The sequence below is a fragment of the Pelodiscus sinensis genome, chromosome 4 (assembly GCF_049634645.1).
Source record: "Pelodiscus sinensis isolate JC-2024 chromosome 4, ASM4963464v1, whole genome shotgun sequence".
NCBI classification, from domain to species: domain Eukaryota; kingdom Metazoa; phylum Chordata; order Testudines; family Trionychidae; genus Pelodiscus; species Pelodiscus sinensis.
The window spans coordinates 20,145,459-20,161,634 of record NC_134714.1 but is presented as its reverse complement, the minus strand read 5'-3'; the positions used below and the strand labels follow the sequence as shown (position 1 = coordinate 20,161,634).

At 41.7% G+C, this 16,176-nt stretch overlaps 1 protein-coding gene across 3 annotated transcripts in view; it reads left to right on the top strand.

Moving 5' to 3' along the window:
- The window catches only part of ZFYVE21 (zinc finger FYVE-type containing 21), a 28,168-nt gene that overhangs the window by 3,970 nt on the left and 8,022 nt on the right, over positions 1 to 16,176 (top strand). For 2 of the 3 annotated variants that reach the window (XM_006116888.4, XM_075926497.1), the window contains exons 2-6: positions 6,010 to 6,060; positions 8,595 to 8,763; positions 10,358 to 10,433; positions 12,303 to 12,394; positions 14,438 to 14,491. In XM_006116888.4, the coding sequence (XP_006116950.1) occupies positions 6,010 to 6,060; positions 8,595 to 8,763; positions 10,358 to 10,433; positions 12,303 to 12,394; positions 14,438 to 14,491 (442 nt within the window). The remainder of the gene's footprint in view (positions 1 to 6,009; positions 6,061 to 8,594; positions 8,764 to 10,357; positions 10,434 to 12,302; positions 12,395 to 14,437; positions 14,492 to 16,176) is intronic. The other variant, XM_006116889.4, reaches the window with a different exon arrangement.

Genomic DNA, 16,176 nt, shown 5'->3' with positions numbered 1-16,176 from the left:
CTCTGCAGCACTGGTCACTTGTCAGGATTATCTGGGTTTACCTCACTTAATCATTTCTCTGCTATTGCAGAGGCCTCAGGCATTAGTATACCTCAGCATCCTCCTATTTTTTTCCTGTGGAACTTAATAGTTTAGTCTCCTGTGGGCTGTTTACTTTGGTCAAATTTTGGCTGTTCGGTTTAGTGTGCAGGTGATATTGGTGGCCTGTGATATACGGGTGGTCAGACCATATGATTTGGTAGTGGTACCTTCTGGTTTTAAACGCTGACTATAAAAAGGATAGGGAGAATTATTTTCCAGGATCATTTTGTATGAGAGATTCCATCACAAAAGTAAATGAGGGTCTTGACCAGATTAAAATGCTGTGAAGTAAGCAGCCCTATGCTCTCGAAATACTTTTTATTCTTAGTTTTATTTTTAAATGCATTAACTTCTAAAATTGTGGCCTCTTGTCCTTAATCTTAGTAAGCAAAAGCTTATTTGGAGAGAGAAAAGGGTTATAGATGTATTTATTTAACATAGATTAGTAGAAATGCCTGTCTAGAATAAGTAGATAGTGGGCAGCTCTCTGGTTTAGTAGAATACCCAGCCATGATAAGATGTCAAAATGAGGTAAAAAGCTGTCAGCAAAATGCATCCACTTGTTTTTCGTTTGTTGATAAATATTACTTAGTAGCTTGATACATCATGCACATAATAAGAGTAATTAGTTTAGTGTAATTAGTGTTTTATAGTATCCTCTTTTACCATTGTTTTATGGGGTATATGTATGCAAGAATGCCCCGGGGAGAGAGGACAACCTGAGCCCTCTCTCACAGCAGCAGCTTGGGGCCAGGTGAGAAGTGCCTGTTTGTGGCCAAGGCAGCTGCAGCAAGCACAGCCAGGGGAGGAGTGCATGTTCCCCGGCTGGAGGACAGACGCGCAGACTGACAAACTCTCTGAAATATATAGTAGATAGCTGTCCTTTCTCCATCTGTGCCCCCTGCTGGCCCAATGGGATTATAGCTGTCCATGTACCCATCTCTAGCCCTTTGCAGGCTCTCCCCCTCCCCCCATGGTCATTCTACAGTATAACTGTCCCTCTTACCAGACCCTTCGTTTCCATTTTATGAGAAAGTCAAATTCTGTTCACATCCCCTTGTCTTGGTACAACCAAACCCTTACCTTGCTTTAAGTTGGATTGGGCAAGAGGCGGCTAGCGGGCAGGATGCAGCCCACCAGATCCAGCCTGCAGCCACCTCGTCAAAACCCTTACTACACAGCAGCTGCTGCTTTAATGGCTGTCTCTCCATGCTCTGCATGCTGGGGAGGGACTGGGAGGCTTTTTGTGCTGTCCCCACCCCCTAGCAAAATCCCTTAGCTCCCATTGACCAGTTTCCAGTCAATAGGCGCTGAGAAATTTTGCTGGCAGCAGGGCAGCAAATGAAGACTCCCCTTTCCCCGTGCTGGAGCAGAGCCACGTGGAGCAGACGGGCATGGAGCCCGTATCAGGTTTCTGCAGAGTTGCTGGCTGGAAACTGCCTAAGTAGGCATCTCCCAGACAGAGCCTGCCTCTGTCACCTCACCTTTTCTCTTCTCCCAACTTCCTGCCCCAGTATCCCCTCTCCTCACCACCTCCAGGTCACTGCTCCATCCCAGACCGTGCAGTTCCTTCTACACCCCCCCCCTCAGGCCAGAATCCTCTCCTGCAACCATACCGCTTCCTGCACCCTGAACTGCAAGCCTTTGCCCCAGATCATAATCCCATCCTTAACTCAAACTCCCTCTCCAACCCTGCACCCCAGTCTCCTATCCCAAGCTTCCTTCTACATCCCAACTGCCATCCTAGATGCTACACTCCCTCCATAGAAGTGTGGCCCTTGATCACTTACCAAAAACTTCGAGTGCCTCCCCCCCTTTAAAATTATTGCCCACCGCTGCTTTAAGTTGTAAGAGCAAGCTGCATACCAAATGTGGTAGTCCTAGCTCTTATGTTTTAAGAGTTCTTAAACAAAAGGACAGACCATTTCTAAAATGCATAGTTAAAAGGTATTTTTTCTACTACTGTGTTATGAAGATGAAAACGTTGATTTTGTTTTATAACTTTTTGTGGCATTTAGCTGAATTAGTGAAAGCAGCTGCATTTTATTTATATTGACTTACCCTTGTTTTTTTCAGGGAAATAAGCTTTATCCCTGTACTGTTAAGTAAACACTCTGGAGCACATAACTCCAGTTTTTTGTGGATCAATAACTGTTGTGCTTGAAGCATAGTTATAGTATATGTTTGTGAATGTATTGATGCAATATTAAAACAAAAAAAAAAAGGTTTTTGTTAACTAGAAACCTCTTTTGTCCTGTTTGTGATTCTGTTTATTTTTCTTTCAGATATCCAAGAATAGCTTCAGAGCATACAATTTTTTTAAACTGTTTCTACAAGACTTTCTCCAAAACGTAGTTAAATTTCATTCTTCCCTCTCTGTCAACAAAATATAGAACTAGAAGCAATAGGATTAATTTGATGAATTCTTAATGTATTTCATTATGCAGGCACATCTGGGGATAACAGAAATAACTATCAATTACATGAGCACCCGTCAGGCTCCTTTTTTTAATAAGTGACCAAAGCTAGATATCTCAAAAGTACTATATGTTGTTGCATGTCAATGATACTTAACTTGAAAGGAAAATACTAAAGCAAACATAGTCTGTAATGTTTAAGGCCAGAGGCTGCTCACTAATATCAGACATTCTCATGATGGCAAGGAGGCTTTAAAAAAAAGAGGTTGTGACTGTGAAATAAAGGATATACAGTTTTGTTTTTTTTACTGGAGAATAGGTTGTGCTATTCATCCAAGCTGTTTAGTTAGCATAATACAGTCATATCTAGATCTTATGACATTTTTCATCTATTGACCTCAGAGTAGTTTAAAGAAGTTCAGTGTCATTGTCACCTTTATACACAAGTAGTCGACTACTCACATTTCCCTCCCTCAGAGGCAGCAAGGGGGGGGGGAGAGCTAGCTTAAAAGCTGGTCCCCTCCCAGCAGTGTCTCAGCAGGACACTCTTCCTCCCCCGCCCCACCCAGTGCTGGTGCCTCGATTAGAGGCAGCAGCGCGGAGAAGAGGGCAGGAGAGGCTGTCACACAGCAGCCTCTGCCGGCAGTGGGCCCAGGCTTGTTATGGGCAGAGGCTACTTCACGTTCCACGTTCACTACTTTTTATAGGTAAAGAAACTGAAGTATGGGGAAGGCAAGTGATTTTCCTATTTTTAACCAGGAAGCCAGTTTAGGTCTCATGAGTCCCACTGCAGTACCATTTCTACTAAGCCATACTGCTCAGTGTAATTTCTGTAATAACATCCCTCTTCTGTGGTATTTTTCAATGCTTTAAATTCCACTTTCCTACTTTTCTGCTTTTAAAAGCTCTGTACTGAGGGGAAAGCATCAGGGAAGTAACTATAATTTACACCTGACATTGTTAATTAACAGGGCTCAACGACCGTGGCAAAAACCCACTCACCAAACCCGCACTGCGCATGCCCAGACCCGCACTGTGCATGCGTGCACCGCCAGTGAACGGGGCGACCAGCTGAAATCTATTTGCCCATGGGCGAGTAGATAAGTGGATTTGTCGAGCCCTGCTAATTAAAATGTGTGATTAAATTTGTGCTGTATAAGCTGTGGCAATAGAATTCAAGAGCTTAGTGCGTTGAACTAATTTGGTGAAGATAAATGTGCATTTTTGTAGCTATTACGACTGGGCTTTGATATTTAGTACACCTTTTGAAAGCCATTTTTGAGAATACTTCTAATCATTCTGATTTTAAGGAAGCTTTAGAAACTTAAGGGTTCTTGTACTGATTTTTCAAAATTTGACCATTTGAGCAATCTCTTTAATTGGAACTGGCTAGTTGCAGATTAAGTGCAGGTACTTGAACTTGCTACATTTTATAAGTGATTGAATACATCAGACTGTAGTTAAAAGTAGGTGGCCTAGGAGTTTGAGGTTTGTAAATTATCTGATATCGCATTTCTTGGGTAATGTTTGCTTTTGAACTTTGATACTGATCTGGAAGCTGCTAAAATACCTAGAATTTCTGAAATAGACCATGAATGTTCTAGTTATGCTAAAGAACTTTACAAAGTAAGGAGTTTAATAGTGGGAGCATGGTAACAGTAGTAACTCTCTTGTGCTTGGCACTTAATTCATTCTCAACCTTGAACATTAGACTTTATTTCAAGTTCTGTATCTTGTTGCAAGGTGGTCTCAAGTGAGTGTTTTTTAATCCTACAATTTTCAAAATGTAGCATGAGCTCTTACACCTGAAGGGTCACTGGAGGCAAAAGAGGCCTCTGCTTAATATATCACCTCAGTATATATCACCTGAAGGACAATACTACTAACTGTGCAGTATTCTCTTTCCCCTGCCCCCATTTGCCCCTGCTTCTCCAAACCCATTAAATTGTCCTTTCGGTTTTAGATACATTTATATGTATTGCACTGGTGTCTAAGGGCCTCAGTCCGGGATTGGAGCCCCATTGTGCTAGAGATGGCACAAACTTAAAATGAAGATGGGATCTGGCCTAAAGAGCTTACAGTCTTTAACTCAGAACTTGATCATATTACCAACCGTTTCAGACGTCAGACACAGCTTTACATTAATAGCCTTCCAAATAAACCTAGTTGCATTAAATTACAGTTACAGTGTCTGGTATTATATTGTGAACTGAAATAAGAGGGTCTCACAAGATGCCAGTGATGTAAAAAAGTGCTTAAGCGGGTGACATTTTGTTAGTATCTGCTTAGAAAATATACATCTGCGTTTACAAAGTAAGGAGTTAAATACATCTACATCTTATACTTACTGAATAAAGTTAATCTCTGAAAATGCTGTTCCCTGTTTAAACAAACAAACCCAGAACAGCTGGCTCTTATCAAATGTTTAATGAGGGGAAAAATAAAGTGACTTTTGTATAGATGCATACTAGAGGACTGTGCCTCCCTGCTCGCTACGCTCACCAACCACCCTCTCTCTGGGGGTAGGTGTCTGGCCAGGGGAAGGAGGCAGGAGCGAGCTCCTGGTGTGGAGCCTCAGTGGAAGGGGTGAGGTCTTGGAGGGGGGGGGTGGCTCAGATGGCAGAGAGGGCAGGGGCAGGCTCAGATGGCGGAGGGGACTTGGCTCGGCCTGGGGAGGTGGGCTCAGATGGAGGCAGGACCACTGGGTGGCCGGCAGAGCGAGGAGTCAGGCTCAGATAGCTGAGGGGACATGCACACCTGCCCCCAGCAGCACAGCCTGTACCCCCCGGCATAAAGAAGTCCATGGCCAGAAGGGATGGTGGCAAGGCTGGCCACAGCAAACAGCTGAGGATGGAGGCGGGCAGCGATGTCATGAGGCTGCAGATGACATCACTGTCATCCTACAGGGGAAAAAATAGAGAGAGAGGGGGGGGGAGAGAAATTCTTTAATCAAGCTTTTTTTAGGGGGAAAAACACTAAACAAGCAAGTAAAATTTTGCAGATATGCATTTAACCTTGATTTTTTGGGGGGGGTGGAAGAGAACTTCCATGTTAAAATGCTATTTTTCAGTTATATTAATGACAATGTTATTTAAATGCATAAATTAGCAATACTTATGTGTTAAAATGTTGATGATAAAAATGGCTAGTTGACTTGGTATGGGTGGGTGGGTGTGGAAGATAATCCATGGGCTTGTTTTGTTACTCTTGCATGCCATATTTGTATTAAGCACAAGAGCGGCACTCCTGAGGTGTGCTCATGATTATCACTGATTTACTTTGTACTTAGGGCGAATTAGGGATTTTTTGCTCTTCCTTATTTGTAAAAGGTGGATGGTACCTGCCTACCAAATAAATGTTCAAAAGATTAAAATAAATGCGAGTGCATTATCTAGATACTGCATGGGAATTCATTAGAGCTGTTTTAGTTTTCTGCCCTAATATGTTTAATCTTGTGCATTGTATCTGGATAAAGATGTACATAAATCTTGTATACTTTACTGTCTTCTAGTGTCCAAGATGTATGCAGTGTGAAACTAAGTTTGATTTCATAACCAGAAAGGTAAGAGAGAAACAAAATGTAATAGCCTAAATACATTACATTGTGAAACTTTTTTGAAATCCTGTTTTGAAATGTGTTGAAACCTCTCCTTCAAAAGGATACTGTTAAAAATATTTACAAGGATACTTGCACCCCAGATTTGACATGCCTTGAAAATTAGCTTCTCTCTCACTCTCCTACTCCCCCTGAAATAGGTCTTCACTATTCTAATCAGTTACTCTGTTGTGAAATTTTAAAATAAATGACTATTTTTAGGATTAAAATACTTTGGATATTTTTGCTGGGTTTGAGGCAGCATGTATGTAACACTGTTCAAAATATGCTGTTGTCTGTGATGCTGGCAAGTAAATAATAAATATGTTCATTTCAGTACACTCAGAATTAAATAAAATTGGTTATGTGAGTGAAAGGGTCAAGTGCTAAGAACTTTTTTCAAGTTTTGGATTCTAGGGAGAGCTTGAAAATGATAAACTAGCTGGAAAAAATGTGCAAAACAAATAATGGGTGAAGATGTTGGCAATGTGTTTTCAGTAAGTAAACTGTGTTGAATTATGAACGGCAATTCGTTGACATTGAGGTGGGTTGCACTGGGCAGATACCTTCACATAGAAGAATTTTAATTTTATGATGTTGAATTTTTACTATCAAGAAGCATAGAGAAGGTGGTATCTTACTGAAATCTGCTGTCAGAGAAGACAGAACATATTGCTGAGAATTGGAGTTTATCCTTGCTGAGGGGAGGCTAAATCACTTTAGAAAGCTTGTGCAAAAGTCAGCAGGACAAACAATCATTCTAGCTATGAATAACATTCCTTGCATAACTACTTAATTATACAGACCTTTATGGAGCATACTCTGGAAAATAAGGATGTCCATAAGATCTATCATGAGTTAAAACAGTTGTTTTGTAGTTGGTTATTTGGAATGTAAAATCCAACAGATATGGTGTAAAAGTATTAAAAAATAAATCTGATTAAATAGGGGATACTGGTATTTTTCAGGATTCCTAAAAGTATTAGAGTGATAACTATGGACAGTGAGGAGTATGAGTATATTGGAGATGGTGATTGGTAGTTTTTAAGTTTTTGCTTCCTAATCAAATAAATATTCAGAAACTCACGCGGTCATTTATTCACATCACTGGTTGAAACTTTAATTCATAAGTCGGTTGCTCCATCTCCCATGGGGAGTTTTACTATGTACTTTTAATTTCCTCTGCAATCCCAGATTAGGAATAAACATTGTGCCTGTCACTTTCCAGAGGAAATAATGGTTTGTGGTCATATTATTTGCTGAGAGATGTAAGTTTTTGCACAAGTGCTATTCCAGTTGCTTTGAAGACTTCCACAGGCATGCCATTTTAGCCTGGCACCTTGTTGTTTTTAGTCTGAGTGGCATGTCAAACTTCCTCAGGGGTGGGAGTGGGGAGGTGTCAGCAAAAGATTGTATTGCTGAATGTTGAGGAGTAGACTTGCTTGTGGCAGCTGAGATGCTAGATTCATGGTTTGCTAGGGTCTCAAAATGCTCCTTTCAACACTGCTTGAGGGCATCATTGCCCTTAAAAAGGGTGGAGCCACACTGAGGGTATGTCTACACTACCCTCCTAGTTCGAACTAGGAGGGTAATGTATGCATACCGCACTTGCTAATGAAGCCCGGGATTTGAATTTCCCGGGCTTCATTAGCATAAGCGGGGAGCCGCCATTTTTAAATCCCCGCTGCTTCGAACCCCGTGTAGCGCGGCTACACGGGGCTCGAACTAGGTAGTTCGGACTAGGGTGCCTATTCCGAACTACCGGTACTCCTCGTTTCACGAGGAGTAACGGTAGTTCGGAATAGGACCCTAGTCCGAACTACCTAGTTCGAGCCCCGTGTAGCCGCGCTACACGGGGTTCGAAGCAGCGGGGATTTAAAAATGGCGGCTCCCCGCTTATGCTAATGAAGCCCGGGAAATTCAAATCCCGGGCTTCATTAGCAAGTGCGGTATGCATACATTACCCCGCTAGTTCGAACTAGCGGGGTAGTGTAGACATACCCCGAGATCAGAGGAGTTGTGTTTATAAAACTTGGTATTGTTCCTGTCACTGTTAAACATGGAATTAAATATTTGGAGGGAGAGGTGTAGGCTGAGGATGCTCAGTGGAATCTCTGATGAGGATATGCAAACCACCATTATATCTTGCAGTCTTGTTGACTGTGAGGCTAAGGATTTAATGGGCCATGGAGACTCCTTTTTACCCTTAGTGTTCACTCTGGTCAGGCTTAAAGCATGGTGCTCAGGTGTCTGGAGAAGCTTGCACAACTATAGCTCATGCTAGACTGTTCCAGAAATGTCATTTTAGAACATCTCACTGTCTCTAGAATCATGTGACACTTAATTAGCTTTACCACATCAAGAACTAATGCCAGAAGCACTAATGCCTAAAAGAAACTAGGTGAGCAGGCAATACTAAAAATACACAAAGAAATAATATTAGATTTAGCTATCAGCTCTCTTATTAATTGCATCTTTTGTAATAATATGCTTTTGCTTAGCACCACTGCCGGAGATGTGGGAAGTGCTTTTGTGACAAGTGCTGCAGTAAAAAAGTGCCTCTGCCTCGTATGTGCTTTGTAGATCCTGTGCGCCAGTGTGCTGAATGTGCTCTCATCTCTCAGAAGGAAACAGAGTTTTATGACAAGCAGCTTAAAGTGCTTATGAATGGTAAGTACTAAACTACATGCACAACTGTTGTTTTGATCTTGTAGATAGTTATTCAAGTGGCAAACAAAGAGCATAAATAGCCAAACTAATTCCTTTGTTTTGTCAAGTAAGGTATTATGTTTCAGTCTCTAGAAATCTTGGGAATACTTTTCCACTGCAAATTTTTCTTTTTTGCCTGTTTATTTTGTTATCCAGCCAAATCTCCCTTTTGGATATGATATATATAAAAGAATGAGGGCATAGTAATAAATCTTGTAGCACTGCATTTTTAAAAATCACATTCCTGTACACAAAATAGGAATCCAAAACTCGTAGCCACAAAAAAAATTATTTTGAAGTTATCTTATGAGAGAGTACATACTTTCATTTCAGCTTCTATCTTCCTTTCTAGGCTGCGTAGGTGGCTGTTATTGTCACTGAACTGTCAATTAGAATAGACTTAAAGAGCAGTATGAACTATAACTGGACCCCTGAGTACCGTTTTTAAAAATGAAGAATCTGATGTCTTATTTTTTAAAATGTCCCTTGACTTTATAGTTGGGAAAATGCCTTTCAAGGGGTGCTGAATGTGAATTTAAAAGTATTTTCGATAGGTGGGCAAGAGCACACCTCTAATGAGAATGCAGTCATCATGAGATGTTCTAAAGTTCCTTGAGCATAGGAAGGAGTGTAACTGGTTGACCAATAAGCAAATGCTTATTTGTTTACAGTTAACCAGTAACATTGTGTTCTCCCCCCAGACACACACATGGCTGCAACTCTGCAAATAAATTTGGAGCTGGCAGGCAGGCTGGCTCAGTCCTAGCATGCACTGGGTCTCGTCAGGTACCCCAACTCCCAGGCTGCTCCCACTGCGGCTTTGCATTATAACTGACATGCTCCCTACATGCACTGGCTGCCGGGGGGGGGGGGAGAGAGGTGTGTCTGTGTGTGTGTGTGTGTAAAATGCAGAGCGGAAGTGTGGGGGTAGGGTTCATGCCAGAATTGAGCCTGCCAGCTCCTACAGGGAGTTGGTGCATGTAGGGAACAGGCTTAAAAGCCAGCCCCCTGCACACACCAGCCCAGGGAGCCACCTGCCACCCCGCGTGTAACTGTGTAACCACTTTAATATTAAACAGTTACATATTTACTTACTTAAACACATTTGACATCCCTAATGGCTACTTGCCAATAAAATATATATATTTTGTACACTTTTTTCTAAAAGTTTCTATAATATTTTTAGTAGTTACAATAATCTGCTTCCTGCAACTGCACTGGACTTTTTGCAATCGCACAATCATTTGTTACTATCCTTTGTCTCTTGGTTTGAGGTGCTTAAATCATGTAAACATACATTAATTTACACACATTGAAGAAGAAATATTAACTGATCACTGTACCATTTTGTTGCTGATGGTGACAGTGGACTCTTAACCTGGTTCTCAGGACAAGACTTAAGACTTATACGAGTGATTTGAGGAGTATACAATGTTGCTTAGTGTTCAAGCCATTCGGATGGGTGCATTAAGTGTATACAGTTTTGATACGCTAATTTTGCTGCTTAAATTAAGCATTTGAATAACTGAATAAATACTTGGGTTTTTTTCCTAAGGTGCTACATTCGCAGTTGCTCGGGGAACATCAGAAAAATCTGAGATAATGGTTTGTCGACTTTCCAACAACCAGAGGTGAGAAATGTGGAGGGAAACTGCACTAGTTAAATCTGGCTAACTATTTAATCTATCCACCGCTGCCCTTCATGATGACTTTTATGTTGCCTGTACAGCACTCTAGCTGGCTTATGTGCGCTAAAATGTTTTGAGAATCAGCAAGTGGATACATGATATGAGCAGAGAGTAAGCCCTTTTGGGCTTATTTTTATATGTTGCATCATCAGATTAATTGGTGTTTTTTTGCTAATTAAACCTTGCTGATTACAGCAAAAATTTACACTACACGTATGTCTGCCTTGCAAAAAAGACCCATGGCAGTGAATGTGAGCCTGGGTCAGCTGGTTTATGCTACAAGGTTAAAAATAGCAGTGTAGATGTTCTTGCTTTAGCTGGATCCTGGAGATCAACACCTTGGCCAAATTTCAACCAGGCTCCAGCAGGAGTGGAAATGCCTATAGTGCTATTTTTTTTAGACCTATTGAGCTGGGCGTTGAGACTTTGTGTTGCAGTTGTGTCCATGTGTTGGGATTTTTATTTATTTTGCAGTGTAGACATACCCTAAAACTTGGAGGTTACAGACATTGATGATGGAATCTTAGGAAACACTTTGCATGTAAGTCATTAATTTGAATCTGGTTAGGCAGATAGCAACAGTCTATGACTATCTGCCATTTGGTTTTTGATTAGAAATGAGTGTCTGCTGTACAGTCTACATAACTAGTCTCATTTTTATTTGTATCCAAGTAGCTTCCAAAACCTATTAGGTGTGCACACAAATGATTGTACGTGACCCCTTCAGAGCTTTTAATCTGCAAATCTGTGCAGCACATAAGTGCAGGGAATAGGGATGTAAAGGTTACCTGGTAAGCATACCCTGTACTAGCATGCCTACCTGGTTAACTGGTGCGTGTCTGCTCGTTGTAAAAGAACAACTCCTAGTTCTCCAGGAGGAGAGGAGGATCTGCTAACCCCAAGGTTGTGGGGTTAAGTGGCAGGAAGAATGGAGGACATTCCTTGCCTCATTGGGGGGTGGAAGTGATTGGTTGCTAGTGCACATGTTGCACGAAGAGCACCAGGTGAGTGCCTATCTCTTCCTCTGGGGGAGAAGGGAAGTTTCTTTATGGCAGGAGAAATACCTTCAGATAATTGTCAATTTTCTCAATTTAAGCCCGCCACATGTCTCTGCTTATAGAGTATTCCATTATTGGAGATGGAGAGGTTAGAGGGTTGGTTGATTGTAAAATATGAATGGAAAGCATTTGTAGTGTAACTTTAAACAAACTGCCTATTGTCCGTGTGTTGGGGTTTTTTACTACTTTGGGGTAGGTGCAGTCTTCTGTTGTGTTTGTATAGTGCCTAGTACAGTGGTTTCTCGACCCCACTTGGCCTGTAGGTGCTATTGGAATATAAATAACATTGCCAACAGTAGTGGGAAGGGTACTGATTGAGAGGGCATGAGAGGAAAAAATTAACCCATTTGAAAAAAGTATTTCAAAATCTTTATTTTAAAAACTGAACTGCGTGCATAAGGCTCCAGTTTTCACAGAGCTGAGTGTGGTTAGATAATCTCTTTCAAAATGCCTCAATTACTTTCCCTCTTGAGGATGCTCTGCGAAAGTTTTTGCAAGAGGCATCTGGCATTCTGGCTAGATAGCTTTTATCTGAAGATCAGAAAGCTGTTTTATTTTTTGGGGGGGGGGTCTTTTTTTTTATTGTTAAAGCTTTTTTCCCCCTATCTTTCCTGCTTTCTATTCAGACTTTGTAGTAATTACTCCCTGTGAGGTTTGTGTTCAAATTACATAAATTGTCAGGGTATTGTTAGTAGAATCTGTTGTTTCTCTTGAATCAGACTTGAAAGAAGCAGTGTTTTCTTCTGTTGTATAGATATCTGTTTCTGGATGGAGACAGCCATTATGAAATTGAAATTGCACAGATTTCGACTGTCCAGATACTTACAGAGGGATTTACTCCTGGAGGTAAATCTTGCAATGAACCTAAACTAATTGTCATAAGTTAAGCATTTGCAACGCTTTTTCTTAACCTGATAAAACATTGCATCTTTTGCACTGACAACTCATTTCACTCAGAGTACAGCAGCAGCGTTCGAAGCCTATTGTTGTGGCTGCTGGCAGTAGCATTTTAGAGAGAACTCAAGAATTCAGAGTTGACTTCTGACCTTTTGATCCGTAACCCAATAGAACTTTGAATGGTGAATCCCTGTATCAGAGTCAGCAGCACAGGGGGAGGAGGCAGCTCCCTATGTGTATCAGCTCCCACCTGCTCCCCCCACCGCACTGCTGCCTCTGATATGCACTGCCCCCCACATACCAGGAATCTGGGTATAACAGTGAAGGTTCATGGATAAGTCCAACTTGTCGGTTAACCATGTACACAGCTACACTTTCACATCCCTAATAGCCATTCAGTTCAGAACAGCCCCATGCTCAGATGTTCGTAGTTACACCCATGTAAATCTGGTACTACTCCATTGAAATTAAAGATCAAAATAATCCCTTACTAACAGTACATTTAAAAGCCATCTGTACTTCATCCCCAGAGCACAGTATAGAACAGTGTTTTTCAACCAGTGGTACAAGTACCCTTAGCGGTTCTTGAGAGAAGTCTGGGGGGCACATCAACACACCTGAAATTTGGAGAAAACTGAATTTTTGTTTTAAGTTTTACAGCGTTTTATTATTTTTGTACTTTTTACACCCAAGAATTTCATCACCCACCCAGCTACAAATGTTTAAACAAATGTGCTGCAAAGGTAGAAAAAAACTGTGTGTGTCTGAAAACTGTAGGTACTGGGGATACTTACTTTTTTTTTTTTCAGGGGTACTTTATAACTAAAGATTGAGAAACGCTGGTAATATAGCATAATGTAATCAGTGTGTTAGATTATACATAATCCATGGGTAGATGTGTTCGGACTAGGGATATTAAAAATCGTGTAATATGGTAACTGTGAAATATCCTGACAGTTACATGGATAGTCATTACTTTTACAAAGGGAAGGGAATTAGCACCAGCCCACAGTGGGCTGTAGTATCCCACTGCCTGAGCCATTGAGATCCACTCTTCACTGAGTGGAGGTAGCAGTGGGGAGGAATTCAGTCATCAGAATGAAGAATATCCTGACCCAGCTGTGGCCTGCTTTAGTTTCACACCAGCATTCTAAGGAACAGACTCTGGAGTTGATGGGAGGGCAGTGTCAGAGGATGTTATAGATAACCTCTTAAAAGTCTAAGCACAGATTGGGACCAGCTATCAAATTATTAGACTTCTAACAACATCTACCTGGTACAGGTTGATCCTCTCTGGTCTGACACTCTCTAATCCGACAACACTTGTGGTCCAGCATGATTTTAGTTAGCCAGATGTCCACTTATCATGGGTGTGGCCAATTTCCCACAGTCCCATAAAGTTTTACAGCCATCAGTCCTGGCGCTCTGTGTTCAGTGTAGTTATTTAGCTCTAATTTGCTCCGAAATATTTTTAAGAGCCCAGTAAGCAGTGGAAGTGTTGGTAATGCTGCGAGACAATATTGACCTCCCATGGTCTGGAAAATTATCTCATTTGGAACCAGTCAGGTCTCAAGGGTGCCAGACTAGAGAGGTTCTGAATATGGTTAACCAAACACTCATGCAGTGTGTTACTTTTTAGCTGAACCCTGATTGTGGCTAACTAAAATCTGAATGAGGGTAACTGACTTGGTGAAGCCCTACAAAATATACTTATCGGGAGCAGGCCTTGTATTGGCATGCATTAAGTAAAAAATATGAACAAGAATTTCATGTGATTCTTTACCATCAATAGCATTGTCAGGTACTGTGTAGCTCTCTTATCTGTGGAATGAGGGACTAGCGTGGTCACTGTGTAATTTCTGTCCACTGAACTAACTCTTCAAATCAACCAAACATGGCTCTTTGAGAATAACTTAATGCTCCATTAATTTTCTAATTCACTTCTGATTAATTTTTCTTCTCATTACTTGCTTGCCTACCACCTTGATGTAGAAAAAGATATTCACACTTATACCAGCCTTCTGGAGAGCCAACACATTACTGAAGGTCAGAAGTGTTGTGAACTTGATTCACTTGAGCATGCTGTTATGAGCTGCTTTTCCATGCTGCTTTCTTCCTCTTTGCTGTCTATAGCTCTTACTAAAATTAATTTGAAGCAACGTATGTTTATAACTGTTTAAATTTAAACATGTATTTTGTGTGATGTCCTTGGAAAGAATAGGTACACACAGAAACTATCCAATTTAAATTCTAAAGTGGGGAACATTTTGACTATTGGAGAGAGACTTCTGCCTTGATACGGGTCCCCTCAAATCATATGTGTGTGGCTATTACTCTTGCTGACAGGCACCATGCATAGCTCAGTTCCTGCTGTACAAATGCATGGGCACTACTTTGGTCGCTTCAGGTATTGCTGCCCAAGATGGGAGGATGGTTAGAGGAGGAATGGTGTGGATGTGTTGTATGTTGGTTATAGAATAAATAAGGCAAGGGAATGAGTGAATGAAGGGGTATTTGGAAGGAATAGAGTAAGAGGTGGTGGAAATGGGAAACAAGACTGACCTCGTAAATCTTCAGTCTCATCTCTGGCAGTCCCTTGTTCCTCGTGGAGCATCAGTTACAGAGAACACTAAACTTGACATTGGAAACTATTTTAGAATATATTTAGCATGCATCACTGCAGTTACAGCAGAAACTACCCATAGTTAACACGACAAATGAGTGAAATGGAAACTAATACTTCACAAAAAAAGTGACCAAAATTCAGTATCACTTTGGAGTTGGAGTTTTACCCTGGTACAGTTTAGTTTTTCTCTTATGTCTCATGAAGGGGAAAATACTGGTGCCTCAACCAGTGTGCTTTTGGGCCAGTTTAGGTTGGAACTTGCTGGTCCAGCACCCTTGGGACCCGACTGGCCCTGAACGAGGGGACTTGCCAAACCGGGGGAGGTCCTTCCACTCCTGGTGTGTTGCCATCGGGTTAGGGCTCCAGCCTGCCCTGGTTGCTGATCCAGGCCCCCTGAGGCTCACTAGATGCCGCTGGCCCCACTGCTGTGGGAGCTGGAGCGCCACAGCCAGGGCTGGAGCTGAGGCTCAGGGGTTAGAGTTCCCTGGCTGTCACTGAGGCAGGAGCTCTCCGGCTGCTGGAGCCGCAACAAGGCTGGGGTGGAGCTCTCCGCTGTGCCACCCCCCACCCCCAACCTACCCCCCTCCCTCACTCACTCACTCACTCACTCACTGGGCTCCCGGCTGAGTTGGTGGTGCCCCCACTATGGTGCTCCTGCCCTGCCGCCAGACCTCCCTGTTCCTGGGCTCTGTAGTCCAGGAACATCTGTGGTCTGTGCTGGACCAGGGAGTCCCTGTTAAGGGAGGTACAGCCTGTACTGAAATCATTATAGAAATTAAGCACAAGTTGGAGTCCTCATAATGAAATCATGTAAATGAGCTGATTTTCTTTAAGTATTTTTGGTAACAAATACATGGGCAAGTATGCATATTCAAAACAGATTATCTTTCTATTCTGCTTCAGTATGTGATCTTAACAGTTGTCTTGTGCAGCTGGATATATAGAGTATATGTACTTGAAATGTATTGTGTATGTATATTGGCATATCATGAGATTATATAAATGTCCAAAATTTAGTTTTTTAACCAATATTCAGTTGTTACGTTTGGTATGGTTTGATTCTTAAGCTAAGGATTGTCTGCCCTTTTGAGTGGAGGAGCATATT